At 43.9% G+C, this 24288-nt stretch overlaps 1 protein-coding gene across 4 annotated transcripts in view; it reads right to left on the bottom strand.

The window, feature by feature from the left end:
- Window positions 1-24288, bottom strand: part of SBF2 (SET binding factor 2) — a 1701375-nt gene that overhangs the window by 250829 nt on the left and 1426258 nt on the right. For all 4 annotated transcript variants that reach the window (XM_069223624.1, XM_069223621.1, XM_069223622.1 and 1 more), the window contains one exon: window positions 20503-20688. In XM_069223624.1, coding sequence (XP_069079725.1) covers window positions 20503-20688 — 186 coding nt within the window. The remainder of the gene's footprint in view (window positions 1-20502; window positions 20689-24288) is intronic.

The following is a 24288-nucleotide window of genomic DNA, read 5'->3' as shown; positions in this document are numbered from 1 at the left end:
GTACTGTCGTGTATGATTTTTTTCAGATGGTCTAAAATGGAACAGAGTGTGATTTATAATTTTCCATTTAGGGTACCATGTTATATACAAAAGGTTTTGGAAGGAATAGATCCAGCATGTGGTAGGCGGCTGTTATGCCCACAAAGTCCTGAAAAGAGAAACATACGTGTTTGGTAAAAGCGCTGAAAAATGCTGCTACCTCTGCCTAGTAGACAAACACCATATTAAATAGAAGCCTATTGACAATCGAAGATCTTGAGGTTTTTTAACTTCTTACTCCATTTTAGTTAGTGGTGTTTGCTGCACGAGCTTTAGCGAGGACAACACATGACATACACAGTCTAGAAAATAGGTAAAGAGGGGACCAGGGATTAAAATGGCAACACAAGTGCAAATATTGTGTGTGGCCGACATTGTGAGAGTATTATCAAAGTGACAGTATGTGTTGACTTGGAAACTCACCCTTCGGAAATTACCAAGGGTCCAGAATCTAAAGTCTCTGTTCGCAGGTGAGCGTGTGAGTTATCCTACCGTCCTTTTTTAAAATACTATTTCCCTAAGGATCTAGCCCGGCAAAGCCCAAGTAGGTCATGCTAAAAGTAATGTACAAAGATTGAAGTACATCGCTGACATAAAGAGATTCATCACCAGTTTTTAGCTACTTTGTTGTACGAGTTAAAATGACTGAAACAGTAGTGTGCGCTGCATGATGGCCAGAGTGGGCCAGTCCTCTCGAAATGCGTTTAAGGATGCTTCCAAGTGCTTGAGCTGTGTTTTATTATTTTGTCTGTTGGTAGGATGCAGAGTGTGGAACTAGACGCGTAACCTATTCCCTGGGCCGTAGCTTTGGGTAGGGGGTGGTGGTTGGGGTGTTACACCCCCCTAATAAACATATGTTTTCAAGAATAATTGGGTACAAGTGGTTTCAGTCGGGCATGGTGAGGCGCCTATCGGATTTCATCAAACATTGTCATACATACATAGACAAAAACGCAGACACACTCTCCCTCCCTCTATTTTGAAAACTCTTCAAAAATGGTTCTTTTTATGAAATCTTGTTTTCTCTAGTTTAGTACTACTACCAATCTGGATTCCTCCCACTTTCCACTGCCCCTTAAGCCACTCTCAAGTGCACTGCTTGGTTTATAACGTATTTTAACATTGTATGCCAGCCTGATTGTTAGGAAAATCTAAAGCTCACCCCCAGACTCACTGATCAAGCTAAGCCCCTCCCTATACCCGCTGATGAGACTGCTAGATATGACAACATGCGCAACGTTGTGCCACTTCAAGTACAATCACTGCTACGTCAGTACCAGATGAGCAATGCACTGCTCATCTGGTACAAAACCAGAACTCTGTCAGCCTAAACCACCTCTACAATCTGCATCCTACCAAAAGACACAGGACACGGCTCAAGCACTCGGCAGCATACTTGAGTGGCTCGACTCTTGTCATCACGACAGACACTGAAACACTTCCCAATTAGGCCACACCGCAATTCAACATCCTTCCAACGTTCCTATGGTGTATCCTGCAACCTGTCCGCAAATGCGCTTCGATGTCTTGTAAGGGTATAAGGTGCTACATAATGCAACAACAATACAATATAATCTCAAAGAAGAAGCCTTATCAGGAAATATTAAAGGATTTACAGACAGCCACTTTATGAACTAAAGTTAAGCCAGAGAGTGATGGGGCCTGATGGGAGGGAATGGGCAGGGTACTGTACTGGATGACAGAGAAAAGAGAAGACAGGGGAATTAGGAATGGGACCAAAAGGTGTGCCTCCGAAGTATTCTATACGAATATTATGCATGAAGAGTGCTAAAATGGCCTGGAAGGGTGTGCATCTGTGTGCCATTACCTTGAATATATCGCACAGGTTAATCCTTTCAGAAATTAGACACAGACAATACTGAATGACCGCAAAGTAAAGAAAACTGAGCTAAGAAACCTGCATAGGGACCAGAAAAGTGGCCTCTAGAGTCTCGACTGTGAGATATCAGTTTATCGGTTTATTTTTGTTTTATGCATCTTCGGAATAGTATACAATTGGGTGAATGACACTGGTACTTAGTGGAAGTCTCCACACCAGCAGCACTATTAATTAATGAGGAATTTAGATACTGCTGCCAAGAAGAATGCCTGTCGTAGCTCAGAAAGAAACACAGATAGGATGCGGTGTTTTGGGAAACCCATTACAACATATGTTTGTCCAATTTCACATTCCTTAGAATTTGCACACAGACTTCTTCAACTGACTAACCATAATCAACAAAATAACGTACATTTCTCGTAAATAGTTACCCCAACCACATATTGCAATATATTTGTTTACTGTCCAGTACGTGTTGATGAGCCATTATCCAGGTCAGAAAAGCTGCATTATATTTTCGGTTTATTTTAGTTGTGTTGCAAAACTCTTTGGAGTGTTTTCACGAGTTCTTTGTGGCCTTCCGACACACTCACCTTTTCTTCGTCTGTTCTTTTACATTTTGAGAGTCTGTATGTAGAAATGTGTGGTTCTGCCAACTCGCCACAGCGGGTGAAAAGGTGCTTACCTTTTGTCAGTGCCATACAACTAAGGCTTAATTTATAAGAGGCACAGGTTGAAGGGATCCAATGGGCCCGGAATACCACTGTTCTACGGCGTTCATGTCACCGAGGTCAGGAGGGTCATGAAATACTTTCTGGCTCTCTCAGCTTTGCGTGGTACGACTCCACCTTCCATGTGTAAGGCACCACACGGAATGAAGTTCCTACTATAAGGCCAAAGAGCTGTAGTTAAGCATTTGACAGGTTAGGTTTTCTGACTCCATGGTCAAAAGAAATATTCACTAATAAGGGATGTCGGGTTGTCCCGCAAACACATACACAGAAGCAAACACAACCTTACATTCCCCACCATTTTGACAATCTATGTGTAGAATGAAAAGGGGCATTGACGAGTCAGATAATCGGTCTGGTGCTCACCCTTCGAGAAAGTACTAGTCAAGAGACATTCTAGGATTCAGCGACACGGAGTATATTGCATTGAAGACGTGCCTCTGTTGTACCTGCTTACTATGCTATTGCACGAGGACAAACATATCTCTGTGTGCCATGTCAAGAACCCAGGATCGTTAATCTAGGGCTTTAGGGATCGCCTTACCAGGGTCGGACTGGAGCAAAAAATAAAGGCCTGGGAAGCAAAATAAAAGTGGCCCCCATTAGCGAACCAGATAGCTAAAAAGCGACCTACATTTGCAAATCAGGCCTTGAACTTGTAGAACTTTGAACCCGTAGAGCCCCTGTATGAGTATTTTGCACGGTATTGGAAACAGCATATATTTGTGTTTGCTGCAGGCAAAGTCTGTGGTACGATCAAGGATTTTAACAATAAATCTGGGCATTAAACAGGTCCACAAACCTGGCAATTAAACAGGTCCACAAACAGCCAAAAAAACGGCCCACGCAATTCTTTTATCAGACCAGCCCATTGGTCACTGCCTGAATGCCGTATAGGCCAGTCCGACCCTGCCCCTTCCCTCAAATCGCTACCATGCAGATAGCTAGTGTGCACAAGGTTTGGCACCCAAGCTCTTGTCATGTAACATTTTTGGAAAACATGGTGCACCTAAGTGATGCAACCTTTTTTAAGGGAAAGGTACCATGTGATGACGATTGTGCGCTTGCTCCCATAATAATGCAGGGCTTAGGAGAATCTATTCAGGTCTGAATGCATAAGGCATCCTGTCCAGTCCGAAAAAGAGCCTGGATTGGTCGAGCATGGCAGCACACAAGCGCTGCTTTTCCGACATGTTGGTATGTATCTGGGTTTTTAAGAACTCCTACCTCACGCCCATAAGTACCACTCATTCGTGGGCTTGCCTTTCAAAAATCATTTGATGACACTGGTAAATGGTATACGTTTGTCCCTCCTTGGGGAGGATTGTTATCGTCTTGGCCATCGCCCCAGTTACATGGCTAATTGCACTTTTGCCGATAAGTTTGACTGCAAGCAAACTTCTTTTTCCTTTTGTGTGTCTCTTCATGCTGGTGTGAATGGTGGCCGTAGTGCTATGAATCAGCTCGCTTATGTGAAACTGTTTTACTTTTCAGTTTATGTGGCAAGAAAAGTCCAGTTAGGAGTTTACAATGCTATAATAATAACAGGAACCCTCTCCACATCCTAGAAATTTGACAAGAGAACAAAACCTATTTAACAACACTGACTTCCTACAAAATTCAAAGTATCTCTCCAATTACTCACTACCCTTCACCAAGCTCTCCTTGTTAAGAAGGCCTACAGCTAGCCTCCAATGTGAGTCAACTTTCCACCATACCTGAACCGGTGCTAGGAGTTCCTGCCTGTACAGCACTGAACATTTGGGGACTGTATGATGTTCTGCAAGCCACCAGATGGCCCACTCTTCTTGACACACTGGCCACAGCATTGGTAAAAGTCAGACTGACATTCAGCTTGTTGTGAGGGTTAACACGGAGTGGTGTTAGAATGAACTCTCGGCTGACAATAGAAGCTGTAATGCGGTAATTTATTGGGACCATCATAGATAGTAAATTTCAGCGGTGGCCACCGCAAATCTCAAGGGGAGGGGCGACCCCTGGTAAATTTATAATTTATTTTTCAAAGCCAAATCACCCTCGCTCATACCATAATTTGGCTGCTAGAGCTATCTTTCATAATAGTAACTACACACTAATCATTTTATTGTAAGCAGCGATTATGGTACCCTAAACATAAATCAGCACACTATTTTAATTTTCAATGTAATTGTTTAAGCAAACCACAATCACCTGATGATAGGTAACCACTGCTGTGTTTAACTACAATTCAGCTACCAGAGGCGATATACTAATCCTCAGATGAACCCATCTCATGGAACTACTAATGGCGAAAGCATGTCAGCACCATGACCCTGTTGGCCCATGCGCAGACCTACAAACAACCCATACAGAATCACAGACAAAAATATTGCCTAACCACCGTTGCCACTGATTCAGCACAGGCATTACTGGAAACCACTAAAATGATAATTAGGCTTTTCTTTTAAGCGCTAATTATTCCTACCTTAATAACGAATAATTGCATGACCTTCTAATTACAAAACACTAACATCTATAACTAGCACACTCCTCGATATCTAACTCCCTGACTGTTCCACTCCCCAGTGCAAGGCTTTTCAAAAAGTACTCCACTAAAACCCACAACCTGATTTCGGATGACTCCACTCATTTACTTGCAGACAACGAGACCTGTTCAGGGACACCCCCACTGCAGACATTCTGGAACTTTTGGCTGGATCAATTCAACATCTTTACTAAAAGCACAGAAAAATGCAAAGAAGGAAACGCAACACTTCTACATCCCATGCTGCTTTCTTGGAACAGAGGGGATTCATTAAGAATGACTTCTTCACTAAATTTCTGAAAGCAATGGCATTTCCTGGCTTTGTGTCTGAGAGGAACGTCATTATCAAACACGTGTTTTTTTCCGATGAAGTACCGTAGACATTTAAACAATTGTCATGTTACTTATAAAAATGTATTAAGCTTTCAGATTAAAGTGATATGTTTGAAAGGTTTAATGTACAAAGTTTAAAAAATGGCATTCCTCGTCCTCCTTTCTTTAATCATGGGTCATTCTCCAAGACAGTGCAAGTGGGCTGAAGATGCATGCTGATCAAAAAATTGCTCTGCATCAAGCAGATTTGAAGCTCGACCTACACAAAGAAGACTGCTGGTCTCTGAATATCCCTGCTCAATTTCTTACTAGGTATCCTTACACTGAGGATACGGCAAAAGCATCTCTCTCACCTACAGCTCCTGATCTCCAGCTTAGGCCACTTGCTTCTTGATTTGAAAACTACATTTCAGCAGACTTCAGTACTCAGAAGATGGCCAACACTGGATGTGCCTTTAGTCCTTAGGTCTACAGTATCCGATGTAAATAAAGCAAATCCAACCTTAAAGAGGTAGCTGTATCATGATACGTAAGTTAGCACCTCTTTTCAGACACCCATGCTCCAGTTATGTGAATGTCCGGGAAATAGTATTTATGAAACGTGTGCAGAGACACCCACATTGCAGCCTGAGAGATGTCCAGGACAGGGACACTATGAGCTAACGCAGTGGTCGCAGTCTTGGCTCTGGTGGAATGAGCACACAAGTCCTTAGAGCGTTGCTTCAAAGCCAATGCATAGCAGATCTTAATGCAGTACACTACTGATTGTAAAATGGTGTGTTTCTGCACGGCCTTCCCTTTCTGTAACCCAAGAAACCCAATGAAAAGTTGATCGTCCTTCCAGAACTCTCTGGTATGATCAATGTAGAATGACAATGCTCTTTTTGGGTCCAATCATTTGAGTCTCTCCTCTTCTTTCCAAGGGTGAGGTGGAGCAATGAAGGTAGGCAAGGCGATAGTTTGGCCCACATGAAAAAGTGACCACTTTGTGTTTTCAGCATCAGTGTGTCTGGGAAGAAAGATGTGTAAGGAGGATGCACAAAAAGAACTTGCAGCTCACTAACCCTCCTGATCGATGGATGGCCAGTTGAAAGGCAGATTTAAAGGTTTCTAAGTGAAGAAGGCAATTGTGAAAGGGGTCAAACAGTACACACAGTAAGAAAGGTTAAAACTAGGTTCAGGTCCCACAGGGGCATGATGAAGGGTTTTGGAGAAGATATTTGTTGTAGTCCCTTGAGTAAACAACAGGTGGATTGAACTGAGAAGCATACGCAAGAATATAGACAGGGCTAAAAGGTATCCTTTAACCATACACTGAGCAAAGCCTTGCTGGGCTAATGAGAAAACAAACAACACAACTTCAGGTAAGGGTGCAAAAAGGGGATCAACCTGTTGGGATGCAGATCGAAGCTACAAATCTGTCCCAAAAGCAGGCATATATTGTCTTAGGTGAGGAACACCTGGCTGCCAGAATGACATCACAAACTTCAGGAGAAGGTCAGAAACTGTCAACTTTCACCACTCAAGCTCAATGCATGAAGGAAGAAGTTGAGCCAGTTCAGGTGCAGGACCCTGCCCTGTTATTGCAACAGTAGATCCACCAAAAGAGGCAGCCTGACCGGAGGACCAGCGCTCATGGGTTCTAGATACCATATTCTCTCTCTCCGTGCCCAAACCGGAACCACAAGAATGAGAGACGGGTGCCACCAAAAAGTATGTCCATAAGGGATGCTTGGACATCCATCGAAAAGCCAGTCGATGTCAGCCAGGCGTGGCCACTGACTACGCAACTGCTTGGCCTAGCAAGTCAGTCGTATCCAGTCTGCAGCGAATGGGGAACTTTGCTCCATCCCTGCCATTTGACAGTATGGCTTGTGTCTCCTCCAGGACTATGGGCAGCACTTGCACAACTGAATCTTAAACCATGTGAATAAATTGGCCACAGAGGCACCCAGTGTTTACCGACCGCAGTGCAAGGCTAGCAGATGAAAACATCCTCTTGCCAAAGTTGCCCAGCCTCTAGGATTCACTATCTAGTGGTGTGGAAGGGAATACATTAAAGTTGACTTTGGAGGCGGAGGCCTGGAAAACCAGGCTCTCTGTGATGGAGAGTAATGGGTGGAGAAAGCTGGATCTCTAGGACAGGGGCGATGGCAGCGAGCTCTCCCTCGCACACTAAAACATCTTATCCCATGACAAGCAGAAGGACATATGATTATTTTATTTTTTTGTTTTACATTCGGGCCATGAGAGCTTGGTAACTCTCAAAATCGTCCCACTTGAAATGGTGAGGGCTGCACTTTTGTTTTTACTTTGGGATGTTGCCATGTAGAAAAATCCACACGACCTAGACACATCTGAAAACTAAACATCTAGTTGATTCCAGGGTGGTGTGCTTCGCATGCACCCCGCACCATTTCCTTACCCACAATGCCCTGCAAACCTGCAACTATGCTGGAAAGCACACATTTTTCCCACATTTTTGTGATGGAACTTTCCGAAATCTGCAGGAATCCACAAAATTCCTACCACCCAGCATTGTCTCATCTATACCGATAAAATTTCTGCTGCACTTGTCAGCCTAAAAATGTTATTTTTTCAAACTGCCCTTTTGGACCCACTTTGGTTCCCCCTCAATTTCGACGTGTTTTTGGCTCTTCCCTGTCACAAACACTTGGCCCAACTACACAAGTGAGGTATCATTTTTACCGGGAGTCTGAGGGGAACGTTGGGTGGTAGGAAATTTGTCCCAGTGCAGTGATCCCACACAGAAATGTGGGAAAAATGTTATGTTTTAGCTAAATGTGAGGTTTGCTGAGGATTCTGGGTAAGAAAACATTGGGGGATCCACGCAAGTCACACCTCCCTCTTGACTCCATCGGGTGTCTAGTTTACAGAAATGTCTGGGTTTGGTAGGTTTCCCTAGATGGCTGCTGAGCCCAGGACCAAAAACGCAGGTGCCCTCCCCCGCAAAAACAGGTAGTTTTCTATTTGATAATTTTGATGTGTCAAGATAGTGTTTTGGGGCATTTCCTGTTGCGAGCACAAGGCCTACCCACACAAGTGAGGTACCATTTTTATTGGGTGACTTGGGGAAACACTGGGTGGAAGGAACTATGTAGCTCCTCTCAGATTCCAGAACTTTCTGTCACTGAAATGTGAGGAAAAAGTGTTTTTTTTAGCCAAATTTTGAGGTTTGCAAAGGATTCTGGGTAACAGAACCTGGCGAGAGACCCACAAGTCACCCCGTCTTGGATTCCCTTAGGTCTCTAGTTTTCAGAAATGCACAGGTTTGGTAGGTTTCCCTAGGTGGCGGCTGAGCTAGAGGCCAAAATCCACAGGTGGGCACTTTGCAAAAAACACCTCTGTTTTCTTTGAGAAAATGTGATGTGTCCACTTTGGGGGTCATTCTGACCCTGGCGGTAAAAACCGCCAGGGCCAACGACCGCGGGAGCACCGCCAACAGGCTGGCGGTGCTCCCATGGGCATTCTGACCGCGGCGGTACAGCCGTGGTCAGAAACGGAAAACCGGCGGTGGACCAACGGTTTTCCACTGCCCTGGGGAATCCTCCATGGCGGCGCAGCTTGCTGCGCCGCCATGGGGATTCCGACCCCATTACCGCCATCCTGTTCCTGGCGGTCGTGACCGCCAGGAACAGGATGGCGGTAAGGGGTGTTGTGGGGCCCCTGGGGGCCCCTGCAGTGCCCATGCCACTGGCATGGGCACTGCAGGGGCCCCCGTAACAGGGCCCCACTAAGATTTTCAGTGTCTGCCTTGCAGACACTGAAAATCGCGACGGGTGCAACTGCACCCGTCGCACCCTTCCCACTCCGCTGGGCTGGCGGGCGGCCTTCTGGCGGTTGCCCGCCAGCCCAGCGGGAAAGCCAGAATACCCGCGGCGGTCTTTTGGCCGCGCAACGGTATTCTGGCGGTCCCAGCCAGGCCGGCGGCTTCCGCCGCCGGCCGGGGTCAGAATGACCCCCTTTGTGTTTTGGGGCATTTCCTGTCGCGGGCGCTAGGCTTACCCACACAAGTGAGGTACCATTTTTATCGGGAGACTTGGGAGAACGCTGGGTGGAAGGAAATTTGTGGCTCCTCTCAGATTCCAGAACTTTCTGTCACCAAAATGTGAGGAAAAAGTGTTTTATTAGCCAAAGTTTTAGGTTTCCAAAGGATTCTGGGTAGCAGAACATGGTGAGAGCCCCACAAGTCACCCCATGTTGTATTCCCCTAGGTCTCTAGTTTTTAACAATGCACAGGTTTGGTAGGTTTCCCTAGGTGCCGGCTGAGCTAGGAGGCCAAAATCCACAGGTAGGCACTTTGCAAAAAACACCTCTGTTTTCTGTGGAAAAATGTGATGAGTCCACGTTGTGCTTTGGGGCATTTCCTGTCGTGGGCACTAGGCCTACCCACACAAGTGAGGTATAATTTTTATCGAGAGACTTGGGGGAACATAGAATAGCAAAACAAGTGTTATTGCCCCTTGTCTTTCTCTACATTTTTTCCTTCCAAATATAAGACAGTGTGTAAAAAAGACATCTATTTGAGAAATGCCCTGTAATTCACATGCTAATATGGGCACCCCAGAATTAAGAGATGTGCAAATAACCACTGCTCCTCAACACCTTATCTTGTGCCCATTTTGGAAATACAAAGGTTTTCTTGATACCTATTTTTCACTCTTTATATTTCAGCAAATGATTTGCTGTATACCCGGTATAGAATGAAAACCTACTGCAAGGTGCAGCTCATTTATTGGCTCTGGGTACCTAGGGTTCTTGATGAACCTACAAGACCTATATATCCTCGCAACCAGGATAGTCCAGCACACGTAACGGTATATTGCTTTCAAAAATCTGACATTGCAGGAAAAAGTTACAGAGTAAAACGTAGAGAAAAATTGCTGTTTTTTTCACCTCAATTTCAATATTTTTTTTATTTCAGTTATTTTCTGTAGGAAAACCTTGTAGGATTGACACAAATTACCCATTGCTAAATTCTGAATTTTGTCTACTTTTTAGAAATGTTTAGGTTTCTGGGATCCAGCATTGGTTTCACACCCATTTCTGCCACTGACTGGAAGGAGGCTGAAAGCACACAAAAAAATCGTAAAAATGGGTTATGTCCCAGTAAAATGCCAAAATTGTGTTGAAAAATTGGGGTTTCTGATTAAAGTCTGCCTGTTCCTGAAATCTGGTGATTTTAGCACTGCAACCCCTGTGCTGATGCCAATTTCAGGGAAAAAACCGCAAGCCGCCTTCTTCAGCCCTTTTTTCCTATTTTTTTTTTTTAAACTAAATTTTCACCGTATTTTGGCTAATTTCTTGGTCTCCTTCAGGGGAACCCACAAAGTCTTGGTACCTCTAGAATCCCTAGGATGTTGCAAAAAAAGGACGCAAATTTGGCGTGGGTGGCTTATGTGGACAAAAAGTTATGAGGGCCTAAGCACGCCCTGCACCAAATAGCCACAAAAAGGCCTGGCACCTGAGGGGGAAAAGGCCTGGCTGCGAAGGGGTTAATTAACGAGGCTTTTGCCAACAAGGGACAACATGTCTCATCGCTGATCACCAAGGCTACGACGGCTTTTACTTTGAGGGTTTAGTTACAAAAGTAAAAGTAATCATTACAGGTGCTACTACCTTTACAAAGTACATCTAAGTATTTGGTACTCATAAAAAATGTATGTGCCTTTCCAATTTGTGTAGTGCTTTGCATTTTCAGTGGTTTGAAAATGGGATCCCGAAGCTGCAGAGGATGTTGAATGTAAACCACATGGCTAGCAAGTCTGAAGCCTGAGCATCAATACTCTAACTGCACTGGTTGCTGTTGATCTCTGTAACAGAGCTAAATATGCTTAATAAATTACAATACACACATATATTCAACAGCAGTGCAAAGGGAATAAATGTTTAATGCCATTTTTCCTAATCTTAGGCTTTGTTACTATCCCGGGTTTCCAATACAAGGTGAGGGGTGGTTGATATCCAGAGGCAATAATCTTTTTAGAAGTCATAAAAGCGCATTTTCACTAAGCCGTGCAAAGCTTAACACAAATTTTATTTATGGACCGGCTATTACGACTCTAACTGATCAATTCAGGCAGATAGAAAGCCGTCAGAACATATTTTATTTTGGAAGAGTCAGAGGAGATGGCTCAGAAAATAGGAAACAGGTGGGCTCCTCCGAGTTAAATCAAGCCGAAATTGTTTAGGATAATTCACTTCAGCTGTGGTATTTCAAAGCTACAGTTAAACGGACAACCCAACAAATGGAAAGAAGGATGACTTAAATAACGTGAACCCACATGAGTAATGGCGCGGGGTAATTTACATTGTTCTCTCGACATACGTTTAAGGGGTTCCATTTTTCAAAAAGGAGCATATATCAGATTTGGCCTGGGCTGCTTAAAAAATCTTTGCATTTAGAGAACAACTCATTTCGGTCTCTGAATTCTTGCCAAAGTAAACAAAGTAGGAGAAAGCGAGTTGACTTGAGAGGTGAATGCCCCATTATAAGTCCGAACACAGAACGCAAGCTAACACCAACACCACAGGCGTCAATTATTTGTTTACCAGTAATAAGTAAAATATGGCAGGCAGCTGGGCGATAATCCCTTCAGTTATGTACTATAAACACGCATCACTGTGATGAAAACTAATTTAAAGGCAATGATATTCCCGCCATATTTTCGTTGAAGCCATTTCCAAAGGAGGGGCACGATTATGTAAACACAAATTAAAAGGTACAGTTAGCCTAGCCCTTGCCAAAGCAGCACAGGTTGTTTTTCGTTTTTGATTGTGATACAGCATTGAACAGGATTAAGAGATGTAAATTTCTCTTTGAAGATCTTCCTACACCGGCAAATACAAGGAGCCCAAATACATAACTAGCAAACAACTGATATTTAAAATGTCTCCTAAGCCATTAAATTCCAGATCACTACCTAGTCAGATTGCAGCAAGTTATAGGCGACAATGAGGAGGTATACTCATTTTGGTACAGTAAAATAAGTAGGTGCTATTTTAATAGATGCTGTACTAAAAGTGCATTTATTCTATAGGCATTCTTGTTTTTGTTTTTTAAGTTGGTTTATCTTAGCATCTCAGAAGACACGAACATTAACATCTTAACCTGGATTGTAAACTGGGTGGAGCAGTAAGCGAGAAAGGGATCCCGTCCCACCCAGTTATTAATGGCCTGGTGTTCCTACACCTGAGTTTCCATAACAGGTTTATCCCCCAAAAAGCAAAGAGCAGCACATCCCCAAAGCTCCCCTATGCCAGAACACTTCGTCCCCCGTTTCCGGACTCCTCTCTCCCCTCACCTCCTGCCAGCACCACTGCTTTTGCTTCCATTTACCACCAGATAATTTGGTAAATGGGAGCATAAATACCAAAACTCATCTGCAAATTGCAAAACATCCAGAATGCCGCTGCCAGACTGATCCTCGACATACCCCAACACTGCACACATCCTGCAACACCTACGTACACTGCACTGGCTCCCCATCAAGAAAAGAATCACTTTCAAGATACTCACCCATGCACACAAAGCCCTCCACAACACCGGACCAGCCTACCTGAACCAGCAACTCAACTTCCACGTACCCCACAGGGCCCTACGCTGAGACCAGCTCTCTCTCTCGCAGAAGTACCCCACACCAGGAAAACCAGAACAGGAAGACGCTCCTTCTCCTAACTCGCAGCCACCCCCTGGAACACCCTCCACATCAGACAAACCACCTCCCTCCTCAGCTTCACAAAGGTACTGAAGACATGGCTTTTTTAAACAACCTCACGGGTATACGCTACACTCCCCCTTCCCTTCCCCCCTCGCCTTTAGACCCTAACGGGTGAGAAGCTGCGCTTTACAAGCACTGATTGATTGACTGACACTGTGCCCTGACACAAATATTTCTGCCTAACCTATCATCTAGCCCTAGGCGTGCAGTATGGGATATGGTGAATTTTCGTATCATATTGTTTTAGATATACACCCGGGGTAGAGGTGGGCCTGTGGTGGCTGGTATCAATGGGAACTTAAGCAAAGCACCTGCAGTGACCATGCTTTTCAGGGGCAACGAAGAGTGTCCCACTAATAGCACCAGAACGATTAACCTCATACCTTATATTAGGTAACTTTAATGCTTGGGAGGGCTTGAAACATGCCAGATTTTCAGGATATCCTCATAAGATAACGTAACATGCAATAAGTTTAAACTCATTTACAAAGTGATTATCTTGAAATCCTGACAAGGATCCTGTACTTCTAAACCTACTTTGAACACACCTGTGGTAAATACTCATTAGCCAAAGGAAATCTGCAAGGGCTAGATTACGATGCAAGGAATTATCGCCATCATATTTTCAAACTCGATTAAATACCTTAACCTCTGATTTAATATAGGGCAATAATTAGTTCAGTTATGTACTATAAAAATGCATTACTGTGGTGAAAATTAATTCAAAGGCAAAATCAAATTCTCCAGGACGTAGCTAAAATACTCTTTCCCTCTTGTTCCTGTATATCTTCAATCAACAGCTTCAGTTGACTGGAGCCCCAGGACTGTAGTAATGTTTCCCTTGAGCACAAGTTACAAGACTATTACCCATCTCCGTAAAGGTACTCCATGCTTATTCATGCTTTCAGATAGGCTGTGCAATCACCTCAATGCAGCATAATGGCAGCATTTCATAATTCAGTAGAAGGAAATAGAAGCATTCTTCCGTGATTATCTACCCACATTTCTGACACCTTTTTGTCAAGGACGTTTAAGCCAGTGCAATGCCAAAGCAGTAGCTGCAGGCATGCAATTATCCACTAAGGAACACCACAGTGATTATCCTGAAAGGCTTTAGAATAAAATCCTTAATCGAAAGGCAACAGCATTCCAAAGAAATTAAACTTTATTCTGTAATATATTCTCACATCTTCAAGCTCCAAGGGTACTCTAATCTCTGTAAGTATATAGTAAATTATCACACACTCACTAAATTAAATACATAATCTTTACAACAGCACATTTTGATGTCACAAAATACGACGATTGTGTTTTACATGGAAATTAGGTCACGTCTGGATGTTTATCTATGGGATTCGATGTACATATATTTTTACTTAAGCTTTTAACTTTTGCATTTAACCTGCAAATTTCCCAAGTGCAGTCAGAGCACATCATTGATAAAGCATGTTAGAATGTTTCACGTTTATGTACCTTTTTAATGAACTATAGAAAAAGGAGGATTGCAGCAATGATCATAAAATCCTATGTCAGGACCAGACGCTCCAAATTATTCTTTCTTTCATCATTCATCTATCTCAGCAACCAACCAGAAACCAACACAACACTGCGAAAGGACTTCAACTCCCATAAGTCTAAGAAACTTGAGGAGAAAAAAAGCAACCAAAGCTTCCATCAATCAGATATCCCAGGCCCCCGATAAAGCCATCTTCAAGGACAAGCACTTCCTCTCTCTTCCCTGCTCAGCAGCCAGATAAGTGATTTTCCTTAATAATGTCCTATTAGTTTAATATTGTGCCATTTTTAATTTAGACATACATACATACTAACAATTCATATTAGTTTAAGGTTTTCGTACTTGCCAGGGTTCATTTGTCAGCCTGGCGGTTCCCGCATTAAGGATCCCTTCCAATGGCTCCTTTATCTACTGTGCACAAGGAGCTGCTTTCCTGATTAGGCGCATCGCCTGCAACTAGTGTGTGTACAGAGATGGCAAGGATGGCTGTGTGCCTCTACAGACCCCAGTCTCTGAGGAGCTCTGGGGGATTCCCTCATTGTCAGGCTCTGACCGCTCACTCGAGTGGCCCAGATCTGTGTGAGGGCCCTCCCCTGTGGTGCTGGGAGATCGCAGCTAGAGTGCGCGGGAGTCACAGGAGCTGATTGGAGCCAGCTCATCTCATTTCCCTCCACACGCATTGAGTTGTGATTAGTTGGCAGATCGCGGAGCGGCCTGTCAGGCACTTTCAAACTCAGCATTAATGTTCCAGACTAGTTTTTCCTAACTTCTTGTGGCACCACACGGAAACAGGTTGGGTCACCGCTTCTTTATATAAATAGGACTTATTCCTTAAGCAGACCTTTCACATATATTAGAAGGACCGTTTAAGGCATTCATAATTACTTCATTGGTCATTCCTTTTAAGGACCTGATCTCCAATGGCAGGCGCCGGGGAAGAGGACCATACCAAATTGGGGATGAAAGTGTCCCCGTTTATTCTGGATGATGAGTTTGTGGACACAGTAGATGAAAACTTGCAGGGGGCCATGTCTCTCGCCCTAGAGCCTTTCAGCGTAGCATGATTAATCCTATGTGGAAAGTTGTGGCCTTTGGAGGCTGTTAGATGAAACACAATCAAAAACCCCAAAGGCAAGACTAACACTACAGTGAATAAACAGGTCCCTGGGTCCCCTCCCTCTGATGCCTTTGAACAGCTCTGTCAAGCACTCCTAAAATGCATAGCCTCTACCAAGGTGGATGGCAGTGAATCAGGACAACATTGGTATACCCCCACTGATGCTCCAGGAACTCCCATTCAAAAGGCTGATGAGGAAGATTTATATGTTTCATGCCAGGATGACAATTCTGATAACGAGCCAGGCCCTAGTACACCTTGGAGACTGGAAGGTGCTCCCAAACGTCCCAGACTCGATAGCCCTACTAACAATAGGGCCTCTGGGGTGAAGCTGTACAAAGCATGTTTTATCTAGATGATATTGACCATCCTAGGTCTGCAGACTGCATTCCAGCACCTTGAGTAGCCAAGTATGTGGCTAACAGGATAAGTAAGCCTTTAGATAAAAAGGTTAGGGGCCACCTTCAGACGGAGTATCCTCGCCCATGCAGGTTGCCCCAACACCCGAAAGTGATGACAAAATGGTGACATGTGTCACCAAATTTGTGAAAGACCCTCAAAAGGGAGTAGATTGCTCCTGGAGAAACTGCCAGGGCGCATTACTGGATGTTCTGAACAAGTTAACAAAAACATAGGCATGCCAGGAGGCCAAAGAGATTGTGACCTTATTCATTGAGACCTCTTGTCTGGGTGGGCGCAAGAAGTCATATGCTTTCTAAAGGAAATAAACTGCACCCTCTCGTCTAAATGCAGACACTCTCTCCTGATCAAAATCAACCTAAAGTTAGGCGAATTAGCAACTTCAGAGGCCAGGCTGATGGGGATCTTTTCGGGGACCCATTCCGTAAAAGAATTAAGTAAATTTGTCAAAACTTTTTCATCCCTGGACAAGGTTCGACAGTCCATGAAAAGAGACTTCAAAAAGTGTGTTTTTGGAGGGGCCAGATGAGGCATGGGATGCTCGTCTGACGGCACCTTTTCTCAGCCTCTTTCAAGTGACAGTCAGCAATAACAATTCCAATACTAGAACCAGAAACAGACTGGAGGCTTCTTCCCATTCCGGCGCAGAGGTCGCAGTAGAGGAAGCTTTCGTGGAGCAACCAATGCCCCTGGGAGGGGCTTCAGGTAAGGTGTACCCTTCCCAATCAAAGGTGGGAGATCGTCTGGATCTTTTTCCTTTTTCTTCCTGGGGCCCCTGCACTACAGGACCCTGCAGAGGCTGAAGGTGGGTCACCTAAGAAGGGGGTCACCATATTCGGGCTGATTCAGCCAACAACATAGGCAAGGGAGGAGATGCAATGGTGGCTAGACAACATGACTGCCTAGAATGGCAGAGCCATCTTTGGGTTGGTGCCAGTAGTCGTAATCAGAGCGGATGCCAGTCTTGCAGGCCGGGACGCATGAAACGGGGAAGTCACCCCTGGAGGCCATTGGTCAGACCTGGAGAGAAGGCTGCACATCAACTGCTTAGAGTTGCTTGCAGTCTTGTTCGCGGATCAGTCGCTAACAAGGTACCATGCTCCATCCTCTTGAAAATGGACAACATCTCAGCAGTGCAGTACTTCAACCACCTCAAAGGTACATTGTCCAGGGCACTGGTGGAGTTTGCAAAGAATTTCTGGAATTACTATTTAGACAGGAAGATGGCAGTCAGAGCAGAAGATCTCCCGGGAAAACTGAATCATTTTGTGGACTGGAATTTGAGTCATCTGAAGGATTTCAGCACATGGAAGTTGAAACCGACCTTGTTTGGAATGATCATGGAAAGATGAGGCCCTTGTAACATTGATTTTTTACCATGGAGTCTGGATCATCAGCTCCCTCGCTTCTTCAGCTGTCAACCATATCCTTTATCAGTGGCAATAAGTGCCTTCCGGCATGATTGGAGTCAAATTTGTGGGTAGGCGGTCCCCCTGTGTGCAACGATTGCCTGAGTGATGGCACAGGTTTGGCGTCAAACAGCATCTTTGCCATAACGCCGTTTTGGAGATCACAAGCATGGCTTCTAGTTTTTCTGGAACTCTCTATGGATTTTCCAATCTGACTTCACCAGAGCATGTTGATGCTGACAAATGTCTGGGGCAACTTGCGCCTGCTTCTCCTGGATGGGTCGTTTCACCTCATGGTGTGGAGGAGTAACAGGGATGATGGAATCTCCCAGCACCTTCGAGATAAGTGTCAGATCTCACCAGTAGATCATGGGCAAATGCCACCTCCAAACAATATGCCACCTGGCGCAGACAGTCACACTCATGCTTGGGAAGACATCTTGATTCCATGGGGGCAGGCTTAGTGCACATCCTAAACTCCTTGTACGAACTATCTCAGAAGATTCTGACGTATCAAACAATTAATATAGCTAAATCTGCGATTTCGGCAGGCCATGAACCATGGTTGGGAGTTCTGGTGGGGGAGCGCCCATTGATGTGCAAGTTATTGAGGGGAGTGCGGCTCTCTAATCCCCCACAATGTATATATTCACAAATACGAGATGTCAATCTGGTTTTACACCTATTTGAATATTTGCAAGACAATGTATACCTAGCCAGGAAAGAACTTACAGGTAAGCTTGTTATGCTTCTTTGTTTAATTTCGTGCAAGCGTGCCTCAGATGTGAGGGCATTAGATTTGACTTCTAGGATTTTGTCCCCAGACGGTGTTACATTCACTGTGTCTGGGAACACCAAGACTAGCACTGAAACAGTCTATTACCCAGCGTTTCTGGATCATCCTAAACTCTGCGTAGTCACTGTATTAAAGCTTGTGAGCAGCACAATGAGGAATACAGACCAGCGGGCAACTGTCAGTTATTAATTTCTCTAAAGAAACCTTTCAAACCGGTTTTCTCCCCCACTATAGCCAGGAGGGTTCGCTGCGTGATTTCAGAGGCAGGCATAGAAACCTTAGCTTTTGGGGCTCATTCATCAAGAGGGACCATGGCATTTAAGGCTTTAGAGTGCGGAGGTGGTTAGAGGATATTCTTAAGGCCACGGATTGGTCCTCAAACTCACGTTGTTGTAGGTACATTTTGAAGAAGCATAGTCTGAAATCTCTGGTTGTGACAAAGAAAGAAAAATGCCAGAGCTAACGTGAAGTAAAGTTTCAATCCTATTAAGGACATGGAGGCAAAGCTTATCCTGCCCAGTCATGCCTGAGGAGTTTCACGTTTACCCACCCTGGATACATGGTCCTAAAGGGGACTTGAGATAAGTATGTCTTCCTTCTGAACTCGGATATATGGTTGGTTATTGTTCTCTGAGGTACTGCTTAATTCATGATGTTAGAAGGTGTGATACACTGCTTTGGGCCATATGGATGCTCAATGGATACTTTTTATTCTTTCATTATGACCAGAAACAAGATTTCCAAAAAAGAAAATATGGATCTGGAGTAGTACCCACAAAGAAAGAGGAAGTGCTTTTCCTTGAAGATGGCTTTATCAGGGGCATGAAACAACAGATTGGTGAACAATTTGTTTTTTTTCTGCTGAAGTTGCTTGGGCTCATGGGAGTCATAGTCCTTTCACAGTGTTTTGTTGGTTTTTGGTATGCTGCGGAGATAAATAACTGAAGAAAGAAAGCATAATCTTTGCCTGTGTGTCCTTAATAGAATTGAAACTTTCCTTCACGGTAGCTAAGAAATATTTCTTTATACATCATTACAGACATAGATTTGTATATTTATGCGCAAAAAATGTAACAGAAAAAACTACTAGCTCATAATTCTTTTATAAAAAACAAAAATGTGTTTTCTGGTTGCTTACCTTCTCAGTCAGTGTTTCTGCTGGCCTTTGGTTGTAAATACGAAGGCATGAAATTTGGTCTACCTAAAGTCACAAACCTTTTTTCCAGGACCAAGTGACTGACTGAATTAAAGAACTATACATTGGTTCCAAGTTCAGTTGCCGCAAAAGTACAGAGAAAATGTGTACACTTACACTAGCTCTCAGGTCATTCAGAACGTTAAAAAAGTCATTGTGAATTTATCTGCCAGTAGATTTATGGTGTTATACCAATATTCCCTGGATATATCCCAAGAGTGCATAAAACATTGGTTGCTCAGGCTCCTTTTGTAGGCTAGCAACAGCAATGTGTTGGCTCTATACAGGATGATAATTAGTGCTCTCATTTTACTAACAGTAATGACGTATCATGAAGCTATATTACAACTCCGCTTTCATGTTCACATCAGCATCTCATCAAAACACATTCACACACGGGCCTTCAAATATCGGCCCAAAGGCCAAACACAAGCAGAGTCTCTCTGATATTTGCAAGTGGGTTGCTGTATGTTTTGGTGTTCATTTATGGGTTGAGGTTAACTTTATGTCGAGGCTGCAGGCCACTCCTGTTAGACTAATTCTAAGAGGCTGCCAAACAAGAGATCCATTTTACTCGAGATCAATACCCTTATTTTTATTGCGAGAAAGGTAAGAATTTCACAAAGACAATATTTTCGGAATTAATCAAGCATTCTAAATAAAGTAAAATATCCATAGGTACTAACGCATTTTCCCATAGGGAGAAGATATTTCATATGTGAAAACAATGGCAGGGTACAGATTCTCCATTACATCTTAGTGCACCAGGCATACTGATTAGCACTGGTGGATAGCAAGACGACAAAATATAGATTAATATGAGGAATCCATTATGGTTACCTGATGCACGCAGTCCAGGAATTGCAAGAACACAGGTGCAAAACCACTTCCTTGACTGCTCAGAGTCAAGTTACTGCGCAGACTAAACTTATGGCCAAATGATAACCACTCCTTCTCCATCAGTATCCGGAAACCCTCCAGGGTCCTGTAGAAGGGATCACCAAGGACTTGTGCTAGAGACACAACCTAGGGGAAAAAACAGCATATCATCAGGGTTTCCATCCAAGCTGGAAAAAGCAATACTTTCAGGTGTGAAAAAAGTGGAGGTGCAGTAATCGCAGCCAGTAATCAGTGCACTGATTTATAAATTCAGATTTCTGGATAAAACAAACTGTAGTAAAGTCAGACGTCTATTTGATCGGGAAACAGAAAGTGTACTACAGACCCAAAGAGTGGAGTGTCAGGCTGAAGAAAAAGACTAGGCCACTAGCGAAGTTTCTGGATGAGTCCTTAAAACTTGAACGATCCTTGAAAACGGCACACAGTACTAATATTTCAACTTTCACGCAGATGACTTTAGGGAAGATCATACTAACTGGTTGCCTGAGCACGAAAGAATAAAATACATCGAAAACTAACAAATAAAGACACCTATTTTGTTCCAACTATCGAACATTGTTTACCCCAGATTGATCATGCACCCCATAAAATAGCACTGCACACAGCCTCGAGCATAAGCCCTCTTCACACTAAGGGCCAGATGTAGCAATTTCCGATTCGCAAAATTGGATGCAGTACGGTGTCTCAGACACCGACTGCGAGTCGCTATGGGATCGCAAAGGAAAACGAGTTGCAAAATAAAAAAAATAACAAAACCTTTTGGTTTCGGTTTTTCAGAGCTGGGAGTGGTCCGTTGGACCACTGCCTGCTCTGAAAAACCCTTATTGGCAACATTCACAAAGGGGAAGGGGTCCCCTGGGGACCCCTTTCCTTTTGCGAATGGGTTACCACCAGTGTGACACTGGTGGTAACTGCGAATTGCTTTGCGACCACATTCGTGGTCACAAAGCAATTTAGCATAGCGATGCGAGTCGCAAATAGGAAGGGAACACCCCTTCCTATATGCGAGTCGCATTCACAATTTGCGAGTATGTACCGACTCGCAAATTGTGAATGTGCAGCGCAAAAGGCATTTTGCATGGCGTAAACTGCGATTTTTGCAGTTTGCACCATGCAAAATGCTTTCTACATCTGGCCCTAAATGTGCTCATACATGGCCCACCAGTTTCCCAAGAAAATGATTCGAGGCTTACCTATTCTTAGCTCTTAATGAAGCAGTCACTTTTTTGTACCATATTATTACATTGCATACACTATTGGTTTTGGAAAGAATGCAAGAAAACAAATGGGTATTTAAATAAGGGTGCTCATAAAGGACTCGCCCATGTATGGTTCCAAACCCACATACAACTGAAATGCACATTTAACAATTTATAGCCTACAGATTATCTGGGAAAAATACATAATATGAGGCCTGTGTTCAAACAGAATTACATTTTATAACATAACAGAGTACAAGAGTAAATGAACTTAGCTATATACTTTCTATTACTTACAAAATAGAGTAGTTTGATATTAAGCATTATCCACAACATCATGAAAAAGGCGAATAAATGTTCATTTTGGGATTATAATTTAGTGTTTTTATTTATTGTCTCAACTGAAAGCCACACAATATTATAGAATTCAGAAATAAAATTCTCAATCAACAAAAAGAGAAATAATAACATACTATTATATATCTACTGCAAAATACGACATCTATTTGCAAAATTTAAAACAGCAACAAGGTACAACTAATTGTAGCCTGCCACGCAGAACAAATATAGGCTGCTTCAGGGAGAAAAACAGATGCAGCATCTGCAAAGTGCCAGCAGATCTTTGCAACCCACAACCATTAAACAATGGGAGAAGCTTTTTCTTTCCCAAGGCAGTTGTTTTTGAACATAGCAACATTATTTGATGAATTGCTTTTATCCCTCTCCTGTTACAATAGTGTAAAGCACAGAGGCGGCCGGCAGCTTTAGGAGGGAGGGGGGCGGGCGGGACACACACACACACACACACAGACACGCATGCACATCCATTAACAACACTCATAACACTCAAACATACACGCACACACCAAACATTCAATTTAAAAATCACACACACACACACACACACACACACTTACCTTCAGCCTCCAGGTCCCAGGAGTGTTGTAGGTCAGCCAATGAGGGAAGACAGCAGTCCCAGCCTCGTCACAGAGTGGGATGGGGTCAGTGAGACTGCTGACCCCACCAGAATCTCTGTGACGAAGTGTCACTGATTGACACTCGCCCTGGGCACTTCAGGGCTTAAACTGAAGCGCCCAGGGAGAGTGTCAATTGGTGACGCTTTCCTCGTCACCCAGGCGAGGGCCTCGAGGCACGTTTGCTGAGTCGAGGAGGTCACGCCCATAGGAGCTGTGACCTCCTCAGCCCAGCAAAGTTCAGCTCAGGCAGCCAGGAGTGTGTGCAAATCGCGCATGTTTGCTCCTAGCCGCCTGAGCTGAACATGGAGAGTGTCTGTGAGGCTGACTTTTGTTTAGCCTGACAGACACTCTTCATGAGGGGCAAAAGGTGGGGGAGGGGGCGTGGCCCCTCCGCCATAAAGGACGGGCCGTCACTGGTAAAGCAGCCTCTCATTTGGATACTATTTTGCAGTATATGCGCGCAGTGCTAGAAAACCTGGTCTGAACTTTAGGCATCACGAACGTTGAATCTCAGGTGAAACTATATTAAGGTCAGCTCCAAAGCCAAAGAAAGACTTTGCTGCCAAATATTCGGGTAGCAAGGAGCCTTCTTTAGCATTGCCTTCAATTAGACCTTTTTATAATTGCCAGCAGCGTCTTAATAACGAGGAAGTGGACACATTCATTGAATTGGAATAATTCCAGAAGGCCTCATAGCCATTTATTTTTAGCGTCTTCTCTGCATGTATTAACCACTAGGACTTCCTAGTGTCTTTCATGCCCACGATATCACTCAGAGAATTTAGGTACAGCTCTAATCAACATGGACTCAAGTGAAGTTGACCAGGATAGAACAGGTTCAGAGATGTTAAAGTCGAGCCTGAGCCTAAGAGTAGGAGACTTTTGAGGAAACGGTTCTCTATCACGTTGTGCATTTTGTAAATAGCCCATAGCTTTGCACCACCAGTAGGCAGTCACAACTATCCTCTTTCTATATATTGGCAATAAAAACAAAACGCAAAAAAACTATTCTTGTGGCTGAAAATGGTGACATTGGAAGCACCTTAGACCAGAGAAGAGTAGCGCCTGGCACCTTTTGAACCTCTCAGCAGTGTTTGATGCTGTATCCCACCCAACGCTGATCTCCAGAATTTTAGAGATGGCACTGGGGAAAAAAACACTCTAAACTGGTTACCATTGTTTCGTACTGACAGGGCTCAAGCCCTCTTACTCTATCTTTCACAAGAATTAAGCCTGCAATGTGGTGTACCATAGGCATCATCATTGTGGCCGACACTATTAACATCAATATGCTCCAACAGCAGAAATGGTCAGATTATTTGGGTTTAACATCATATCGAACGCAGACAATACACAAATTGTCATATCCAAAGACTTTGGTAGTGGCAGAAAATACGCTACAGCACATTGGACAAAGCGCCCGCGTACACTGAGGGCGTAACGGAATGCGCGATCCACCGGCAGAGTCGGTGCCGGCCCGGCGCCTACAACGCAGAAGTAACGCTGGGGAACAAGGATCGAGGTATGGAGCACACCACCAGGGGAATTGT

Source organism: Pleurodeles waltl, chromosome 3_1, assembly GCF_031143425.1.
Source record: "Pleurodeles waltl isolate 20211129_DDA chromosome 3_1, aPleWal1.hap1.20221129, whole genome shotgun sequence".
NCBI classification, from domain to species: domain Eukaryota; kingdom Metazoa; phylum Chordata; class Amphibia; order Caudata; family Salamandridae; genus Pleurodeles; species Pleurodeles waltl.
The sequence above is the reverse complement of the archived record's forward strand: the minus strand, read 5'-3'. Positions and strand labels throughout refer to the sequence as shown.